Source organism: Lithobates pipiens, unplaced genomic scaffold, assembly GCF_037356315.1.
Source record: "Lithobates pipiens isolate NorthernLeopardFrog02 unplaced genomic scaffold, aLitPip1_a1.2 Scaffold_28, whole genome shotgun sequence".
In the NCBI taxonomy this organism is placed as follows: Eukaryota; Metazoa; Chordata; class Amphibia; order Anura; family Ranidae; genus Lithobates; species Lithobates pipiens.
In genome coordinates this window covers 191,926,142-191,946,542 of record NW_027507789.1, presented here as the reverse complement: position 1 = coordinate 191,946,542, position 20,401 = coordinate 191,926,142, and the positions used below count along the sequence as shown (strand labels likewise).

Sequence of the window (20,401 nt, the reverse complement as noted above, 5' to 3'; positions counted from 1 at the left end):
ATAGTATGGCTGAATTCGCATCGCATCCGGCCGAAACTCGCACAGGACCCTTTTTTTTCGGTCCGCAGCGGAATCGGATTGCATGGGTGTTCACACCATGCGATCCGATTCCTGTCCGAGTTTGCAGATCGCACTGCGAAATGCGAACTGATCTGGGGGTGTCATTAACGTTTCACTGACACTCCCAGCAGTTCACATAGGGCAGTGTGAACTGCCGCCGGGAGGCATGCGATGCGGGAACCCGCAGTGGATTTGCAGCATTCCTGCATCGCTGCAATGTGTACCCAGCCTTATTCACAGCCTTTGCCATGACACTCAAAATTTAGCTCAGGTGTATCCTGTTTTCATTGATCATCCTTGAGGTGTTTCTACAACTTGATTGCAGGCCACCTGTGGTAAATTCAGTTGATTGGACATGATTTGGAAAGGTACAGACCTGTCCATATAAGGTCCTACAGTTAACAGTGCATGTCAGAGCACAAACCAAGCCATGAAGTCCATGGACATATCTGTAGACCTCCAAGACAGGATTGTATTGAGGAACAGATCTAGGGAAGGTGCAGAAAAATGTCTGCAGCATCGAATGTCCCAATGAGCACAGTGGCTGCCATCATCTGTAAATGGAAGTTTGGAAGCACCAGGACTCTTCCTAGAGTGAGCGTCCAGCCAAACTGAGTGATCGGGGGAGAAGGGCCCTAAGAAGGCAACCAAGATTCCGATGGTCCCTCTGACAGAGCTCCAGCTTTTCTCTTTGGAGAGAGGAGAACCTTCCAGAACAACAACCATCTCTGCAGCACTCCACCAATCAGGCCGGTATGGAAGAGTGGCCAGATGGAAGCCACTCCTCTTTAAAAGGCACAAGACAGCCCACCTTGAGTTCGCCAAAAGGCACCTGAAGGACTTTCAGATCATGAGAAACAAAATTGTCTTGTCTGATGAAAGATTAAACCCTTAGGCCTGATTGGCAAGCATCACATCTGGAGTAAACCAGGCACCGCTCATCACCTGGCCAACACCATCCCTACAGCGAAGCATGGTGGTGGCAGCATCATGCCGTGGGGAGGTTTTTCAGTGGAAGGAACTGAGAGACTCGGCAGCAATGTACAGAGACATCCTTGATAAAAAAAAAAACCTGCTGGGGGGGGTGTTGGGGTCTGGACCTCAGACTGGGGTGAAGGTTTATCTTCCAACAGTACAACGACCCTAAGCATACAGCCAAGATAAGGAGTGGCTACGGGACAACTGCCCGATGAAGCTTGAGAGGTCCTGCAAAAAAGATGGGGAGAAACTGCAGAAAAATAGGTGTGCCAAGCTTGTAGCATCATACTCAAAAAGACTTGAGGCTGTAATTGGTGCCAACTGTGCTTCAACAAAGTACTGAGCAAAGGCTGTGAATACTTATGTACATTTATTTCATTTTATATTTTTAATACATTTGCAAAGATTTCAAACCAACTTCTTTCACGTTGCCATTATGGGGTATTGTTTGTGGAATTTTGAGGAAAATAATGAATTTAATCCATTTTGGAATAAGGCTGCAACACTAAAGGCAAATTTTTTTTTTGTTTTTTTTTTTAAACATGTTATACTTACCTCCACTGTGCAGCTCGTTTTGCACAGAGTGGTCCCGAACATCCTCTTATGGGGTCCCTCGGCGGCTGGCTCCCTCGTATGGTGTGGAGTGCTTGTGGGTGTGTTCCCGTGATACAGCAAGCCGCTCGCTGTATCACTCGGCCCCGCAGGAGATATATCTACATTTGTACAACTCCTTTAATACTAGAAGTAGCTTGAACTATCCACAGATTTGGGGGGAGAATATATTAGCCTGAAAAGTTCTGTCGTTCACAAATCATACTCACATAACAACTCCATTAATGGGCTTCTGCAGGATTTTCGGTTCTGTAGTTCCAGTTTCGGCCTACAGAGTGCAGAAACAGAAAAAGATCAGTCAGACACAACAGCATTATTACATCGGATTGAATCATATAGAGCGCATGAAGATGCAGTTACAAGTAGTCACCACCAGAGGGGGGTAGTGCTTTCTCGAGTCGCTCTTCTGCCAGTTCTCTACAAATATGCTGCAGTAATGACACCAGATGGGAGGGGTGTGAAAATGCCAGATTATGGGATGCAGCGCAATAACTAAAATAAACCCTTCCTGTAATATAGGGGGGGGGGAATAAGCCAACATTTTCCAGTGTTTAAAAGGAAAAACTACACAGAGCAGCATCAGCTCTAATGACTGCAATATATAACCACATCAGTATGTTTGCTGGGAAGGTCTGATTCAGGAAAAAATGACCGACTCCCATCAGGCAATGGAAACATTCAAAGCTTTGATGTGCAAACTTTGCTGTCAGCATGATGTCATTCAGGTTACATAATGTGGACTTGGTGTAAGTGAAGGCAGCTTATTACAAGTGCCCTGAACAGACGACCACAATGCTCTGCTATAAACAAAAAATAAGTAAATCAGCTGCAAACCAGCCCGTCTCTATGTGGGCAGGAAGTACTGTGAATGATTCTATAGAAAAAGTGTCCCATATAAAATGGAATAAAATAATAAAAAAAATAAAAAAAAAAATAATATGTTGCCCATTTAAGCTTTGATCTACTCTGCCTTTCTTATGTTTAATACGGTGATTAGTAAATCATATTCGGCCACAGGGTGGCGCACTTTTAAGCCTGAGAACTTCTGCAGCAGTTGAAAACAAATGCATTGCAAACAACGTAAACAGACAATGAATAAAACATGGTTCAATGTTATTTCCATCCAAACGTCTGCATTTAAGCCCTCATTCACACTGGTGCGAATCATGTGATTTGACAATTCAAAACGACATGACAATTCACACCCTATGGAACTGTTCAAATAGGCGAGACTCCAATTTGGAAAAAAAAAAAAGGTTCCTGCACTATTTTTGGTGATTTCGTAAAATCTCACTGACCAGCGGCTTTAAAAAGGCACTGAAGTAGCGCGATTTCAAAGGATGGACCCCTTGTAACTGTCCTGGTTATTTGAAGGGGGCCGCTATTCTCTCAGATGTACCCATTTTATATAATGTAGTTGGAAATGGAAAAAAAGTGGGCACCTAAACCATCAAGCATGACAAAAAAAAAAAAAAAAAAAAAAAAAAAAATACCCACTGCCTGGGCCTTTTAAAAGCAATATGAGCCATGAGGCGGTACAAGACTCTAAATGACCCCTAAAGCTACTTTTTTTGTGGCCCAAAAACATGCTGAGCAGAAGGGGCAAAGCAAACACCTTTAGCACCCATTTACACTCACTGGAGCAATGTGGTGCAATTCATTTTGGCACCCAAACGCACCATGTGGTGCACCAACAGAAATGCTACATACACCTTTGTCTGAGTGTTAGCGGAACACAATAGCAGGAATGTGCGTTACAATATGTTTTAGGTAAGTGAGAGCGACGTGACCGGACCGTCTCCAAAGATGCAGAGAAAGCAGAGGATACAAAATCCTACAAGTGATTCAAAAACCACATCAGGGACGGGACTTCTCATGGATGAAGAGTGTCCTGTGTGTAGGTGGCTGCTGTGCAAGTCTTCTGCCCCAGGATAATGGTTTCCACAGTGAAAAACCATGAAAGAAAAAAAAAGGTCCACCTCTTTCAATAACAGAATGCTTTTCATTGTGGCAACCGACAGCGCATGTTCTATGAACGGAGAGGGGCCAGAAAGGGTGGGCATAATCAGCACTTGATGAGTGCCCATCACTGGTGAAGCCTCTACGTAACCCCTGCAGCCCTGAAGATCACCGTTGTAGGGGGTATTTGGGGGCAGAGGTTTCAAACGAACACAGGACACACACTTCATTTATGGGAAGTGTCGGTCCTGGTTTCTTTAAGCCTCATGTGCACCAAGCGTTTGCTCAGCACCTCTATAAGTGCCTTCTCTCCTGCCAGCAGAAAAGCTGCTTAGAAAAACACAGTAAAAGCCACATTTTGAACATGTTTGGGATTAAATGTATTTTCTTGGCCTGAATATTAATTTATTTTGGCCATTAGAATGCATTAGAGTGTGCCTACAGGCATTTTTTAAAGTTAAAATATTTCCATGGCATACTTATCTGCTCTATTCCACAGAGAAGTCCCGAACCTCCTCTTCTGGGGTCCCCTACCGGCGATAACGGCTTCTCCCCTTTTCCATGTGCCCCTAAAGCAGGCTGATTGCTATGGGGGGCGGGGGGGGGGAAGAGAGACACGAGCATGCTCACTCCTGAGCTGTGTTCACCGAGCCACGCTCCATAGACACAAACAGCGTTGCTTGGCCACTTTACTCCTGACAGCATTTGACCACAGCAGAAGCCAATGGCTCCTGCTGCTGTCTGAGTTCCTGTGTGCAGAGGAAGAGAGGCATGCACTGTGCTAAATTGATTAAGGACTCTGGTAAGTATTTAGGGAGGTGGGGGGAGGACAGCAAGTTTTTTTTTTTGTTTTGTTTTTTACTTTAATGCAGAGAATACATTAAAAAGGTAAAAAAAAAAAAATTTGGTTTCAGAACCACTTTAAAAGGAGAAGTCGCTCCCTGCACAGCCCGGCGCTCCAGTGACCGTGGAGGAGCAGAGAAGAAAGCAGCAAGCTCTGAGAACTGAAAGATCGTCGGTGTTTGATTGCTCGGTTCTTGGTGTTGGAGCTGACGGGAACAGATGCAGCATCAGGCAAATGCTGCATCCACCTACGGTAGGCAAGCACGATTTTGGATACTTCTCTTAACACACAGATGCTCCAAAAGGTCTTTAGAGTAAATGTGAGCGCACGTGCATTTTTTCTGCCCACACACTCCTCTCCTGATAGAGCTAGTGATTTTTTTTCAGCCTGTAACACTCGTTTTCTAAAACATCTGTAAACACCTATGTGTGCAAGAGCACATAGACCAAGCTACTGGTGCATTTGCAGGCTGAAAATAGACACCAAAATGCCTGTAAAAGCGGTGTTTATTTCTGGCCAGTCTGCTCTTTAAGGTGGAAGTCTTTTTTTATTTTATTTATTTATTTTTTTTTTTTACTTATTATAGGCTTGCCTGAAGGTACAAGTATATATATATAAAAAAAATTATATATATATATATATATATATATATATATATATATATATAAATATCTCCTAAACCTGTACAGTTTAGGAAATATTCACACTGCATACAGCTGATGTAACTGGTGCCATCCCCTCAGAGCAACGTGCCGCAGTCCATTGTGCCATCGGGGCGCAAGCCAGACAGCCGGAGGATGCAAAAACTGAAAGGAAGACTGGATGAAGGAAGCCTTAGCAGCTACAGCGTACTGCTGGGGGGCTTCGTTCTAAGGTAAGCATTTCATAATGTGCTAGTAGGCGACGCCTACTAGCACATTATGCAATTGTCTTGTAGGGTTTAAAAAAAAGAAAAAAAAAAAAAAGAAAAAAAAGTTTTACTAAGAATGCTGACTACTTGGATGGATACACCTACAGGAAATTGCTAAAATGCAATGGCAAAAGTTACAATAGAAGAAGCCGGTGTGCATTCACTGAAGACACACCATAGCTTCCATCTTTACCCATTCCTCACCTTTCGTTCAGGGTCTGCTGATGGGGATGTAGAGATTGCAGTTCTGCTGTCTGGAGAAATATGCGATGAGTCCCCCAAACAGCTTTCTGAAGGACCGGCATCACCAAGGAGAACCTGGCCCTGTGAACAGACAAAATCCATGCTGATTAGTGAACAAACCTCACAGGGTAAAAACCAAATATATAAAAGGCTCATTCCATGAGAACAGAAGGAAAGTGAGACCCTGCGAGTATTCCCCGCGGAGCCGACTGTCACCAGCCAGAATGGAGAAGCGCTCCCAGGTCAATTCCACGCTTACCTTCCCTGCTCGCAGCTGTCTGTAGAAGTCGGTGTGTTGCCGGATACGGTATTCCAAGTCGGAGACATGAGCCTGTAACCAGTTCCACCGACTCACAACATCTGCCCGCTCCCGGGGCCAGGTCCACTCACAGCGCCTTTTCCTGTAAAAACAAAGATAGGGAAGCTTTCATTACCAGCTCAAACAAAGCGCTAATGCCTGCAAATAAAACATAAGCAAAGGGAAAATAACCAAAAATTCTAACAAAAAAAAAGTGTTAAGAAAGCCTTAAGCTGCCCATTTAAAAAATAATAAAATGTATTTGCGAATGCAATATAAGAAGCTGAATTTGTCTCAACAGCACTCTGCAATCCCCTGTGAAGAAGCCTAGCACAATGGGATAGTGAAGACTACCAATATAAGCCAATCAGGCTCTGCTACAAGGTACAGAGGCTGACAGATAAAATGCTGATAGGCGGAGAGAGCAAAGTGAGCAAAGGAATGACTGCAGCAGACTGGGGGTGTCCCCACGTCCAAGCTGCACTGAAGGCAAGGATCTGGCTGTGCAGTCTGGCAGGAATGTCGGCCTCACAAGGCTGCTTGAGGAAAATAAAAAAATACATCGACAGAGGAAACCAATCCTCATACAGAATATTAACTGCACATTAGAATATTAACTGCACATGCAGTCATATAACCCATTTTTAACCAGGTCGTTCAATTTTACATTTCAACCTCACCTATATTTTTACCTGAAAAACACGCAAGCAACAAAATGTGGCAACATAATAGAGAACAGATCATTTTACTTTTACTTTATTTTACACTTGATCACAATGCATCACAGTCAAAAGGAAGCAGTTGAAGTAAAGCACCAGTCCTATATTAAAACAAAGAGCTCAGTAAAATCCCCAAAAAATACACACATTTAATAAAATACTCCCCTTCAATCCGGAGCCGTCTCCTGCAATCCTTTTTAGCCACAAGATGCAGCAAGCACAATTGCATCCATCATTCAAGCCCAGGCTGTTATGGAGCCTCCCGACATTGAAAGAGAAGCAGCATGGTGATTAGGTCATCTCTCTGGTTTTCTACTCCTATAAGCATGTGATTCTTGTAAGCACATAACCAATTGTGCTGCTTCCTTGTTTATCACTTAGCCCTGCACAGTACAGCAAGCTAGAAGAAAAACAATGAGGGGCGCCTCTAAGTATATATCAAAAAACATTAAGAAAACAATATCCACTCACATGGAAAACTGTAGAGTTGAGCTCAAATACATCTCTGGGCTGAAGGAGGACTACAGGTCACAGCGAGTCCATATATGGCTAGCACCACATCAGATCCAACAAGGATAGGGTGGGATGGCTGAAAACAGCAGATTCTCCTTCACCTCTCTAGATGGCACACCGAAATTGATGGGATCAGTGATGAGACCGTCAGACCAGGTGTGTGTGCAGGACGTAACGTGGGGAAGTCTGACAGAGCCTGTTGCTGGCCGTGCTGTGGTATTCACAAGGCTCACACGGCGTTTGTAGTATGGAGATGACACGGCCGTGTATTACTCCCGGAACACACACCTGGCCTGACAGTCTCATCACTGACCCCATCAATTTCGGTGTGCCATCTAGAGAGGTGGAGAAATTTGCTGTGCTCAGCCATCCCACCCTATCCTCGTTGGATCTGATGTGGTGCCAGCCATCTATGGACTCGCTGTGACTTGTAGTCTTCTTCAGCCCAGAGATGTATTTTGAACTCAACTCTACTATTTTCCATGTGAGTGGATATTGTTTTCTTAATAAAGGTTTGATATATATACACTCAATGGTGCCGCGGTGCGGAGGATGGTTTATGTGGACAACTTTACTCCGGACACCTGCATACTTAGGAGGTGCCTCTTTAAAACAACCATGTGAGTTGCTAAATTTTGTGCCTTCATTAAATGTAACCATATTGCTACACTTAGAGGCGCCTCTCCTTTTATATTCTGTGTAGAGGTCGACCGATATATCGGCCGATATTTGCCGTTTTTTAAATAATCGGCATCGGCCGATTTGTGCTGATAAAATGCCGATTTAGAACTACAGGGGGACTTTGAAATGACTTCTGTCATAGAAGTCAGTGTAAGTTGCCATAGAAACGTCTTTCCTCCTCTCTGGGCAGACTGCCAAGAAAAGAACTAAATGATACAATGTTTACACTTCAATGAATGAAGTCATCTCAGTGTGTAGAAGTTCTCAGTTTAACCATTTAAAGACTAAATCTTTTCTGACACTTGTTGCTTACAAGTAAAAATCCTGTATTTTCTGCCAGAAAATCACTTAGACCCCCCAAAAATTATATATATTTTTTTAGCAGAGATCCTAGGGAATAAAATAGCGGTTGTTGCAATATTTTATGTCACACGGCATTTGCACAGAGGTCTTTCAAATGCATTTTTTTTGGGAAAAAAATACACTATTTAAAAAAATAAAAATAAAATAAAAAACAGTAAAGTTAGCCCATTTTTTTTTTTTTATCTAAATCATACATACAAGTAAACTGATTGGAGGTTTGTTTTGTTTAATAAATGTTTAAATGCAAGATATTTTCTGTATCACTTATGAAGGCTGCTTTCACACTGGAGCGGGGCAGGCGTTGATGGTAAAACGCACGTTTTAGCGGCTCTTTACCATAATTTTAGCGGTGCTATTCGGCTGCTAGTGGGGCACATATAACCCAGCTAGTGGCCAAGGAAGAGGTTAAATGCGCCCATGAAGCACTGCTGCCAAATCGCATTGCATGCGCTTCGGCAGTGGTGCCCATTCATATCAATAGGCAGGAGTGGTGGAGGAATGGTATACACCACTCCAAACGTGCTGCTTGCAGGACTTTTTTTTTTAAGATCCTGCCAGCGCATCGCCTCCGTGTGAAAGCACTCTGTCTTTCACACAGACTGCAGGGAAGCCATTTTGCAGGCACTTTACAGGCGCTATTTTTAGCCCAAAAGCGCCTGAAAAACGCCCCAGTGGGAAAGGTGTGTTAGATCAAGGGGGATTAAAAAAAAAAAAAAAAAAAAAAAAAAAAGGAAAAAAAATAAATAAATAAAATCAAATCGGCCTAACATATCGGCCCTAAAAAAATCGGCATCATATATCGGCCGCCATGATTTCTAAATATCGGCATCGGCCAGAGAAAAACCCATATCGGTCGACCTCTAATTCTGTAGCTCTTGCGGGATTTTGCTTCTAATCCCCTTGTGAAGACTTCTATTTGCCCATCACATTGCTGTAATCTTTTTATATGGACTATAAACTGAAGGATTTATGAATAAATGGTTGTGTAACATCGGATTTTTCACTATTTCTTATGGAGAAATTTGCTTTGATATAAGAGTACTTTGGATTACAAGCACGTTTCTGGAACGAATTTTACTCGCAATCCAAGGTTTTGCTGTAATGAATTTAGCTCCTTAGTTGACCTGGGTTGACCCAGGAGCACCTACACAAAAGGGAACTCTATAGGACCCTGAAAGGGAAAGGATTTGTTCTAAATCCAGATCAGGGGACCATCTTATTCAAACAGAAAAGAAAACTTAAAGTGGAGTTTGCCCATTTAAAAATTAATAAAATGGTCTATTACATGCTGTTCATACTCCGTCACTATTGGACTATTCCTTTTCTTTATGCTGCAACAATCCTGGTTGTTCCTGCTGTTCTGTCACCCCCTCCTGTCCATGTCCCCATCGCAGTTGTGGATTTTTGCAGCTGTGGCGACGGCTTTGCACATGCTCAGTTTTCAGTGAGTTTCTATGCTGAGCACTTCCTCCCCATCACATCTGAGCAGCCCATGTGACTATAGAGTCACACATCTTGGCGTACACCAGTGTTTCTCAAATCCAGTCCTCAGGCCCCCCCCCAACAGGTCATGTTTTCAGGATTTCCCTCAGATGAAACGGCTGTGGTAATTGCTAAGGCAGTGAAACTGATCAAATCACCTGTGAAAAATAATGGAAAACCTGAAAACATGACCTGTTGGGGGGGCCTGAGGACTGGATTTGAGAAACACTGGCGTACACAGTGGTAAATAGCAGTAAATAGCAGTAAATAGCACATCATCCCTCTCCCTCCTCCATTCCCACTAACAAGCTAAACACAATGGGAGGTGGAAAATTCCATCTTTATTGACGGAGGCTTCACCTCCCTCTTATTCTAAGACACAGACTGGAGGGGTGTGACAACCTGTAACTGGCAGAAATCCGCTCACACTATGTTATTGGCAAAAAAAAAAAAAAAAATTATAAAGATTTGATTTTAAATATATATTTGTATGCCAATTTAAAAACCATTTGATATTTTTACTCTGCATCCAAAGGGCTGTTTTTTTGTTTTTTTTAATGTGTGACCAGCAGCAGAACACTAGAAGCTCTTCCTGCTTATGTTTTCCTGCAGACAGGCTGGGAAAGATCTGGGTCATGTGACTGTATATTAGGAAAAATGTACTTGGATGCGGTTTTTAAAATAAAATAAATGACAGTGCCACCGTCCGCATAGAGACAGAGAAGGGATACTGTACATTTAACAGCGTGTGTTTAGTATCACTTTACCATCAAGGAGTGGCTTCCTCTGTAGGGTAAATCACCGACCTTTGAAATAGATAAAACACTATCCTTTTAAATATCACGGTATTTGTGCAATAATGAATAAAGGGCTGCATTCATTTGCACCTTTACATCCGCATGAAGTTCAGCTTTAAAGCTTAGGATGCTTACAGGTGCCCCAGTCCTATGACCTGGGCTTTATTTCCCCCCTAGGGCACAGCTGTGGTCTGGTAGAGGATGACGGCACATGCCAATGCTCACTTTCAGTTACCAGCCAACCATAATGCACCTGGTTCAAAACCTAAGATCAGCAAATCAAAAAAAAAAAAAAAAAAAAACACTATACAATTTTGAGCAATCGTATAGTGGCCGGCGCCATACATCTCACGTGATCATCACCTCGGACACCTCTAATCTGTGATGCTCAGAAGTGCTGCTTTTTTTGGTGGACATCCCACAGCTGACTGTATTTATGGTCAGACCCAATCAACAGTCAAACGACATAATTCTGGAAGATTACAAACTATGAGCAACGGTCCGTGAAATGAGAGCTTGCATGCACAACATGGGCCCATTAAACACCCAGACGGCTCGGTTTTCTTGTCCCAGCCAAAAACATTGTGCAGCGTCATCCACAACCTGAAGATGAGTCATCACTGGCGGAAGCAATATGAAATCACCAAAGAAAATCAAACCTCCCTGAAAACACATTAAATGACGACGCTTTATTACAGCCAGTGAGTCAAAGAGACGCGGGAAAATCATAGAACAGGGGAAATATGCATTATGTTTTATTAATAGCAAAATCTGCAAAGACGAGTATAAATCAAGTGCAAGCCTCTAACCGAGGGGGAGGGATCAGATGTCCCATGGGCTCGCATGTAGTGTCAGGGCTGATCGATTCTCCTATGCCCATGAATTCATTCATAAAGCTTGTCCTTATTCGCCGAAGGAACAATAAACTTCTTGTTTTGGGTCACGAAGCATCCAATCACGGCCTCGCCATGTCTGTGTGCTCCCTCCCTGTCTGTCTGCTCTATGCCCACCCCCTCCCCTCCTGCTGCGATCATAACTACATTAAAAACATCCCATCTGTACAATAACTTTACGTGCCCCTGAGAGATTATATATATATATATATATATATAAGCTGCCGATCTGCACCTATATCAGAGCATCTCTCGGCACTCACGCGACTTTTTGTCAAGCCCTGATATAGGTCTACTCCTCTCTGAGCCTTTAAGGTCCCGCCATAAAGGGAGAAACCAAGACAAGATGCATTTGATTTAATGATGGATATGTTGGGCATCATACGGTCTTGTAGATAAGGATTTTAATTGGTTGGAAGAATAGATAATTACTTTTACAAATTATTTCTAACATACAGGAAATCTGGGTATTAATAAGTTTGCCTGATTGTATGACAGGTGTCGGATTTGTGGTTAGTTACAGAGGTGTTTCTCCACTCCAGTCCTCAAGGCACCCCAACAGGTCATGTTTTGAGGCTTTCCATTATTTTGCACAGGAGATTTGATCAGTTTCACTGCCTTAGTAATTACCACAGCTCTTTCATCTGAGGGAAAACCTGAGCTGTTGGAGCGCCTTGAGGACTGGCATTGAAACACTGCGTTACAGTGACATGGGTCTTAAAAGGGGTAAACCGCACCCATTTTTAAAAAATTTTAAACCCTGCAAAGTAAAAGGCATGATGTGCTAGTATGCACAGAAAACACTTCCCTTAGAACGAAGCCTTCCAGAGCACCGCTGACAGGCGCTTCCATCTTCACCCGGCCTTCCTTCCAGGTTCACGTCCTTCGGGCCACCTGGTGAGATCGTCACTCGCATGCTCGCAGGAGACACAGGCGGCGGCACGGAGCTCTGAAGGGATGGCACAGGCATAAGATTCCTTCAGGGCGAATGTGCCGGTGATGTAACCGGCTGCATGCAATGTGAATATCTCCTATACCGTGCAGGTTTAGGAGGTGTTCACTGTACCTACAGGTAAGCCTTATAATAGACGTACCTTTAGGTACAAGAAGAAGAAGAAGAAGAAGAAGAAGAAAAAAACAACAATGAGTTTACTTCCACTTTAACAACCAAGCATATTGTACCCAATCTGCTTGCATTGTAAACAATTGTATAACTTGGGCCTGCATGTCCCTAGATCTTTGAACATGCTCCTGCCTGTTTCCAGCTGTTATTAATAAATCAACATAATTTAAGATCTTGCCTGGTCCAGCACATTATTTCTACTTCAATGCCAATATGAGTGCTGCATCTAAGAAGGAATCACAATCACATTGAATATACTATACAAAAACTCCACAACAGGAAGCGAGAATGTTGTCAAAACCATAAACCATTACGGTCCCCACTTCCTGCTCTGCACAATGATTATAAGGGCACAGATCACATGCAAATAATGCCATAAAAGAATCATGTATGTTCCTGTACAGATAATGTAAAGCCCTGGTGCACAGCCTGCAGCCCCCCCCAGCAGTTTTTATAAGAAGCAGAAGCACTGCTTTAATAAGGGGCAACAGTAGGGATCTCTACTAGCTTCATAGGCCAGGTCACCATTTAAACACTTTTCCAGCGTGCCTTTAGGTCTCATATCACACCTGTAGTAAGTCGTTAACCTTGGACCATTTTCTCTAGCATAAATGTGGTCTCTGATAAGAGAGAAAGTAGCCAATGTCCCCTTACAGGAGCTGACCCCAGCTCTGTGTGGAAGCAGTGGTTTCTCTGCAGAGGTCTGACATACCCAGTGCTGAGATCGCTCCGATGATGATCTTTGCTGAATGCACAACTATTTCCCGGACTTTGAAGGGGATACTGAACTTCTGCACAGATACTATGGCTTCCATACCTAGTAAGGGTCCTACTCTGTAGCTGCTGGCAGGGGACACTTTCCTATTTAGGCCGATTTAGAAAATGAGCCAAAAGACATTAAGCAACTTTTATTTTCATGTGCCTGGAAAGTATGTAGTGGATTTAAACTGAAATTTCACTACTACTATACTAGTGCATTGTATACACAGATCCGATGCCAAAAATGTAAGAAAATGTAGGATTTACATACACTTTAAAGCAACTCTCACGTCAAGAAGATGTGAGGTATAAATAGCAGACACCAAGTACCTGCACATACCTGTAGTCCCTGTCAATATTGACCAGACCTCCTAGTAATAGCTTACGGGATGGATACTATAAGGAAGTGTGTGGAAGGCAGGAAGGGTCAGATACACTTTGATACTATAAAGTGTGTGGAAGTCAGGAGCTGTCGGGCACACTGATACCAAGAGGAAATGTTTTGAAAGCAGGAGGTATAAAGAACAATGCAATATTACAAATGTCTGGAAGGCATGAGGCGTTGGGCACACTGATACTACATGGAAATGTGTGGAAGGCAGGAAGGGTCAGGCACACAGATACTATGAAGTGTGTGGAAGGCAGGAAGGGTCAGGCACACAGATACTATGAAGTGTGTGGAAGGCAGGAAGGGTCAGGCACACTGATACTATGAGGAAGTGTGTGGAAGGCAGGAAGGGTCAGGCACACTGATACTATGAAGTGTGTGGAAGGCAGGAAGGGTCAGGCACACTGATACTATGAAGTGTGTGGAAGGCAGGAAGGGACAGGCACACCGATACTATGAAGTGTGTGGAAGGCAGGAAGGGTCAGGCACACTGATACTATGAAGTGTGTGGAAGGCAGGAAGGGTCAGGCACACTGATACTATGAAGTGTGTGGAAGGCAGGAAGGGTCAGGCACACAGATACTATGAAGTGTGTGGAAGGCAGGAAGGGTCAGGCACACTGATACTATGAGGAAGTGTGTGGAAGGCAGGAAGGGTCAGGCACACTGATACTATGAAGTGTGTGGAAGGCAGGAAGGGTCAGGCACACTGATACTATGAAGTGTGTGGAAGGCAGGAAGGGTCAGGCACACTGATACTATGAAGTGTGTGGAAGGCAGGAAGGGTCAGGCACACTGATACTATGAGGAAGTGTGCGGAAGGCAGGAAGGGTCAGGCACACTGATACTATGAAGTGTGTGGAAGGCAGGAAGGGACAGGCACACCGATACTATGAAGTGTGTGGAAGGCAGGAAGGGACAGGCACACCGATACTATGAATTGCGTGGAAGGCAGGAAGGGTCAGGCACACTGATACTATGAAGTGTGTGGAAGGCAGGAAGGGTCAGGCACACTGATACTATGAGGAAGTGTGCGGAAGGCAGGAAGGGTCAGGCACACTGATACTATGAAGTGTGTGGAAGGCAGGAAGGGACAGGCACACCGATACTATGAAGTGTGTGGAAGGCAGGAAGGGACAGGCACACCGATACTATGAATTGCGTGGAAGGCAGGAAGGGACAGGCACACCGATACTATGAAGTGCGTGGAAGGCAGGAAGGGACAGATACACTGATACTATGAAGTGTGTGGCAGGAAGGCTCAAGCACACGGTGATACTATCTAGAAGTAGACAGATTTCCAAGAGGAAATGTGTGGAAAGCAGGAGGTATTAAGCACAATGTTATATTACAAGTGTCTGGAAGGCAGGAGGTGACGGGCACACCGATACTACAAGGGAATGTGTGGAAGGGTCAGGCACACAGATAGTATGAGGAAGTGTGTGGAAGGCAGGTGTCAGGCACACTGATACTATAAAGGCAATGTATGGAAGGCAGGAGGAGGTGTTAGGCACACCACCATACTATGAGGAAGTGTGTGGAAGGCAGAAGATATTGGGCACAATGCAATACAAGTGTGCGTATGTGTCTCATTAAGATATGAAAAAAGTACACTACAATACTATGAAGTTTTGGGGCTTTGCACATCTCAAGGGTCCAAACATTGAGAATAGCAGAACCTCAAACTGATATATTTCCTTCAGGCAAAAGGACATTTTTTTTTCACTCTGAGATATTTTAGAAAAAAAAAAGTAACATGCACTAACATTTGTTTTGCGCACAAATCTAACAAGAGGATGGCATGTAATCTAGCAGTACCAGCTTAGACGCAGCAGCCCAATCAACTTCTACTAGATAAAGACAAAACCAATTGATGCATTTAAAGCTGAACTCCGGACACACACACACACACACACACACACACCTCTAAACATCATTTTAGTTTTAAAAAGATCCAACAGCCCCCAAATGTTACCCGAATATGAGGTCATGTGACAAGCCTGGTCCCGAGTCTCAGTTCATTTTATCCATAACCCAAAATTTGTATTAATAAAAATGCACCAATCAGCCATAACAATATATGGACCACTGACAAGTCAAGTGAATAACATGGATTCAGCTCATTACAATTTCACCTGAAAATGGGTGGACTATATTAGGCAGCAATGAACATATTGTCCCTGAAGTTGATGTAAAAGCAGAAAAAAAAATAACCAAGTGTAAGGATTTGAGAGACTTTGATTAGGGCTAAATTGTAATGACTGGATCAGAGCAACTCCAAAAAGTACATCTCTTGTGTGATGTTCCCCGGTCTGCTGTGGTCAGGACTGACCAAAAAAAGGGTCCAAGAAAGTAAACCAGCAAACCACCAACAGGATCATGGGCAGTCAAGGCTCAATAATATGAGGAGTGAAGGCCGGTCTGCGTAGTCCGATCCAATAGAAGAGCTACTGCGGCTCAAACTGCTGACCGAGTTAGTTTTCTGGTTCTGATAGAAAGTTGTCAGGACGCAGTACATCGCAGTTTGGAGTCACATACCACAGCATACATAGGTCTGGGGGGAGTTCATGCCTTGATGGGTGGTCATAATGTTATAGCCAGTCAGTGAATTTCCAGTATTTTTATAGTGCGCCATCTAAAGTGCTCAGAGCTTTAAACCCCGTAACACACGGTCAGAAAGTCGTACGGAAAATACCGCTTTCGAAGCGATCGTACACTAATCGAATCATTAGTACAGAGCTTTCCAGAGCCGATCATGATAGTTCATCCAATATTATTCGATCAGACATGCACACAGTTTTTTCAGACGATTGCCATTTTTTAAATGATAGCAGTACTGATTAAACGAAAATCGTGCGGATTTTCATTTAATCAGTACAGCTATCATTTCAAAAATGCAATACAAATACATTATAACATGTCATCACTTCCATTTTTTTTTTTTTTTTGTCGTATGAGAATTTGTGACTTTAGCAAACTCAGATTCGATCTAAGATTAGCATGTAAAAATAAAAATAAAAAAAACAAAACAAAAAAACCAAAAAAAAATAACCAGACGATCATTCGTCCGATAATCTCATCATGTGTATCGGGCATTACAAATAAACCACAGATTTACAAGAGTTCCAGTTCTGCAAAAGGCATTTACCATCTAACACAATTAAACAGGAAACCAATTAATCTGCCATGATCTTTGTTTGGCGTATAAAAGAAAAAAAAAAAAAAAAAAAAAAGGGTGTGCAGAGAAAAGCCACAGACACACACACAGCATACAAACTCTGTGCACATCTAGTCTCAGGAGGTATTCCTCCCCAGTGCTGAAAGGCTTGCCGTAGCTTCCCTTTAACTCTGAACTTCAGGCACAAATACAAGATTAATAAAGCTCTGTATTTATAAATATAACATTACATTTCAAGTGACTGTTAAGCTTAAGGTTTTGTTTTTTCCAATGGTATTGCACAGAACAGCCCCAAACCCCCTCTTCTCAGGTCCCCCACTGGCGCTTTAAGCTCCTCCTTGGCGCCACCCCAAAGGACCAAGGAAGCTTCCTATGGGGATGTACCTGCCCACTCGCTCCCGAGCCAGGCTGTGTGCATCTATTGTCACACACCGCATGGCTCAGCCCTGCCCCCTCTTCACAAGATTTAACAGCATTTGACGCCAAGTTCTGTGAGGAGAGGAACTGAGAGAGCAGGGCTGCTGTAGTCAGGCATAGTGCTGGATTGAGCTAGGATAAATGTATGGAGGCGATACAAATACTGGGACATTTTTTTACGTTAAGGCAGGCAAGTTAAAAAAAAAAAAAAATAAAAAAAAAAAAAAAAAAAAAAATGTCCGGCCTTTAGAACCACTTCAATATTTACAGGCAAGCAATGTAAAGTACCTGAATATGACCTTGTATCGGCTTTTTGAAGTCCTTGCACAGCAGCACTCAAGACAGGGCAGAAGAAGCAGCACACAAAGCCAATCAGTTGTGCTGCACTTCTGATAGAAGAAGAGAGCAGAGTGACAGAGGAGCACCTCAGTCTACTGCTTCACCTCTAACTGTCCAATTACAGGCTGGGGATGGAAATGACCGGAGGCCCCTTCCTCCCAATTGGTCCGATTGGGCCTGCCTGGTTATTCTTTCGGCGGAAGCGATCGGACCCCCCGTTCACTTCTTTGAAGCAGCAGTTGTAGGTGGATGACTTACACCCACCTACCTCCGATCAAAAAAAATAAAAAACGGTGGACCAGTTCGGAGGTCAGCCGAGTGTAAACAAACAGACAGCCAGTCCATATAACAGAGCGGGCCGGGTCTGTGTCCCTCTACATAAGTGTAGCAGGCACAGACTTGTCACCCGCCCCGCTCAGCAGCGGATTGGCAGACGGATACCCGGTTGAGCAAACCGGAGCTAAGCAAGGTTGCGGCCTGTGTGAAAGGGGTGCTGAAGGGTTACTGACCGCAGCTCAAAAACATCAATTATGTGTGTGTCAGAGCCGCGTATACCTCAAATCTGAACTCCAGGCAACCCCCTCAACACACATATGAAACGCGTATATGGGAGGATTTGTATTTCTGCATTACCCATACACAGAACAAAAAGACAAAAAACGTATCCAGATACGCAGAGAAAAATGATGGAATTTTAGTATGCCAATATACGATTGGCTGCTATGGCAACACAGACAATTTTCCTCATCTTCAGTTTTCCTACAAGGCCGAACTGGTCTTCTAGACAACGATTCTGTGCCAAGATTACCAGCCGCATGGAATAGCTCAGAACATGACAAGGAGATAGAGATCAGGCTTTGTTGATGGGAAGCCTTCTAAACAGATAAAGATAATTTTTTCTGTAAAACCTATTCAAAAAGAGACACAGCGGGATCCTCTGCGGGAGACCAAAATAGCTGATAAGGGAGGACAGATGTATAGGAGGTGGATAGCAAGGTTACAAGCAAAGTCACATCTTCACAGGACTCCGTCACACATTTTAACTCTTTGAACTTTAATGTTAATCCAGGGCACAGCTTGCGCCTATCTGGATGCAATGGAGTTTGTCAAAAGCACTACAAACCATCCAGCTATGCTGCCCATACACAGCTCGCATGTCGGCCAATTCTGCATCGTGTCATGGGTGGCCCTGCTGGCACCACTCAGCTCAACAAGACCCGGAGGGTCCGAGTGGGAAATTTATGGTCCGACCAGATGCAGTCACTGCTTGAGTATTCAAACAGCTGGCAGGGAAGATCCATAATGTTTAGTGTGGATGAAGGAATCTATTGATTTTCTCTTGTTCAGTCAGTAGGTGGAGTGGAAGAAATCTAGCGGTGTATGGGCAGCTTTACATTATTATAATACAAGATTTACATAGTGCCAACAGTTTGCGCAGTGCTTTACACTATAAAAAGGGAGGCAGTAGACAGTGGCTAAGTGGTGAGAACTTCCGACTAGCAGTATTCGTGTACTCCGGTTTCCTTCCACACTCCAAAGACATGCTGGTATGTTTATTGGCTCCTGTCCAACTCAGCCCTAGTATTTATATGTATGAAGGTGGAAGGACTCTTAGATTGTACGCTCCCGAGGGCAGGGACTGATGTGAACATATGTATGTATATTAGATATAGAGATCGCTCTCTCTCGCCCCATCTCTCTTTAGCGCTAAGCTCTCTCTCTAGCTCTCTGCGTAGATTGATGGCGCTTTAGAAGAAGCGTCTGAAAAAAAATAAAAACGTTACGTTACAATACAGTACAGTTCTCATGGAGCCCAAAATCTAAAGAGAGGAGGCGATACAAAAGTTGGTGGGGTAGGCTTCCTTGAATACATTTGTTTTTAAGGATCACCTAAAAGCCAGATAGGGTAGAAGCCGACCTGACATACTGGGATAGAGTTCCAGAGGATGGGAGAGGCTCTGGAGAAGTCCTGGAGGCGAACATGAGAGGAGGTAACAAGGGAGATCTAGAGAGCAGGCGGTGCTGGGAGGAGTGGAGAGGACGGTTTGGGTGATATGTGCACAAGAGGTTGGTGATGTAGCTGGGGGCTGTGTTGTGGATGGCCTTGTATGTTGAGGTTAGTATTTCAAATGTTATATCTTTGGCTAATGTAAGCCAATAAAGGCATTGGCAGAGAGGCAGTAGCAATGGACCAGTTAGTAAGGTGTACAAATCTAACATTACTACCGCTTGAAACTTTCTAAAACCAAGCTGTATACAGAATTAAAGTCTTGACATGGAAGAAAAAAAAATAAAAAAAAATCCAGTCCTTGAAAGTTTAAGCCATAATGTGCTAGTGTGCATCACATACTAGCACATTGTGAAATACCGACCTTAAAAATAAAGCCCTCCAAAAAGGTGTGCGGTCACAACAGAGAGGGCTTCCATCTCTGCAAATCACCAGCCACAAATTAAAATGTATTTATTACAGGTACTTGTATAGCGCTTTACATATATATTGTACATTCGCATACGTCTCTGCCCTCAAGGAGCTTACAATCCAAGGTGCCCCAACTCACAGTCATACACACACACACACACACACACACACACACACACTTGGGCTAATTAAAAGTGGAGGTTCACACAAAAATGGAACCTCCGCTTTTCGGAACCCTCCCCCGCTCCGATGTCACATTTAGCACCTTTCAGGGAGGAGGGGGGTGCAGATACCTGTATAATACAGGTATCGGCACCCACTTCTGGGCATAGAGTCTACGCCTCTCCACCCCCACACCTTCAGGCAGAGAGTCTACGATCCCCCCCCACTTTCGGGCATAGGAGTCTACACCTCTACACCGCCTCCC

General features: G+C 43.7%; 1 protein-coding gene across 6 annotated transcripts in view; it reads right to left on the bottom strand.

Annotated features, from left to right (window-relative positions):
• KANSL1 (KAT8 regulatory NSL complex subunit 1) overlaps nucleotides 1-20,401 on the bottom strand; it is a 179,831-nt gene that overhangs the window by 34,031 nt on the left and 125,399 nt on the right. For all 6 annotated transcript variants that reach the window (XM_077460173.1, XM_077460174.1, XM_077460175.1 and 3 more), the window contains 3 exons: nucleotides 5,866-6,007; nucleotides 5,568-5,687; nucleotides 1,860-1,918 (listed from right to left, as the gene is read on the bottom strand). In XM_077460173.1, the coding sequence (XP_077316299.1) occupies nucleotides 1,860-1,918; nucleotides 5,568-5,687; nucleotides 5,866-6,007 (321 nt within the window). The remainder of the gene's footprint in view (nucleotides 1-1,859; nucleotides 1,919-5,567; nucleotides 5,688-5,865; nucleotides 6,008-20,401) is intronic.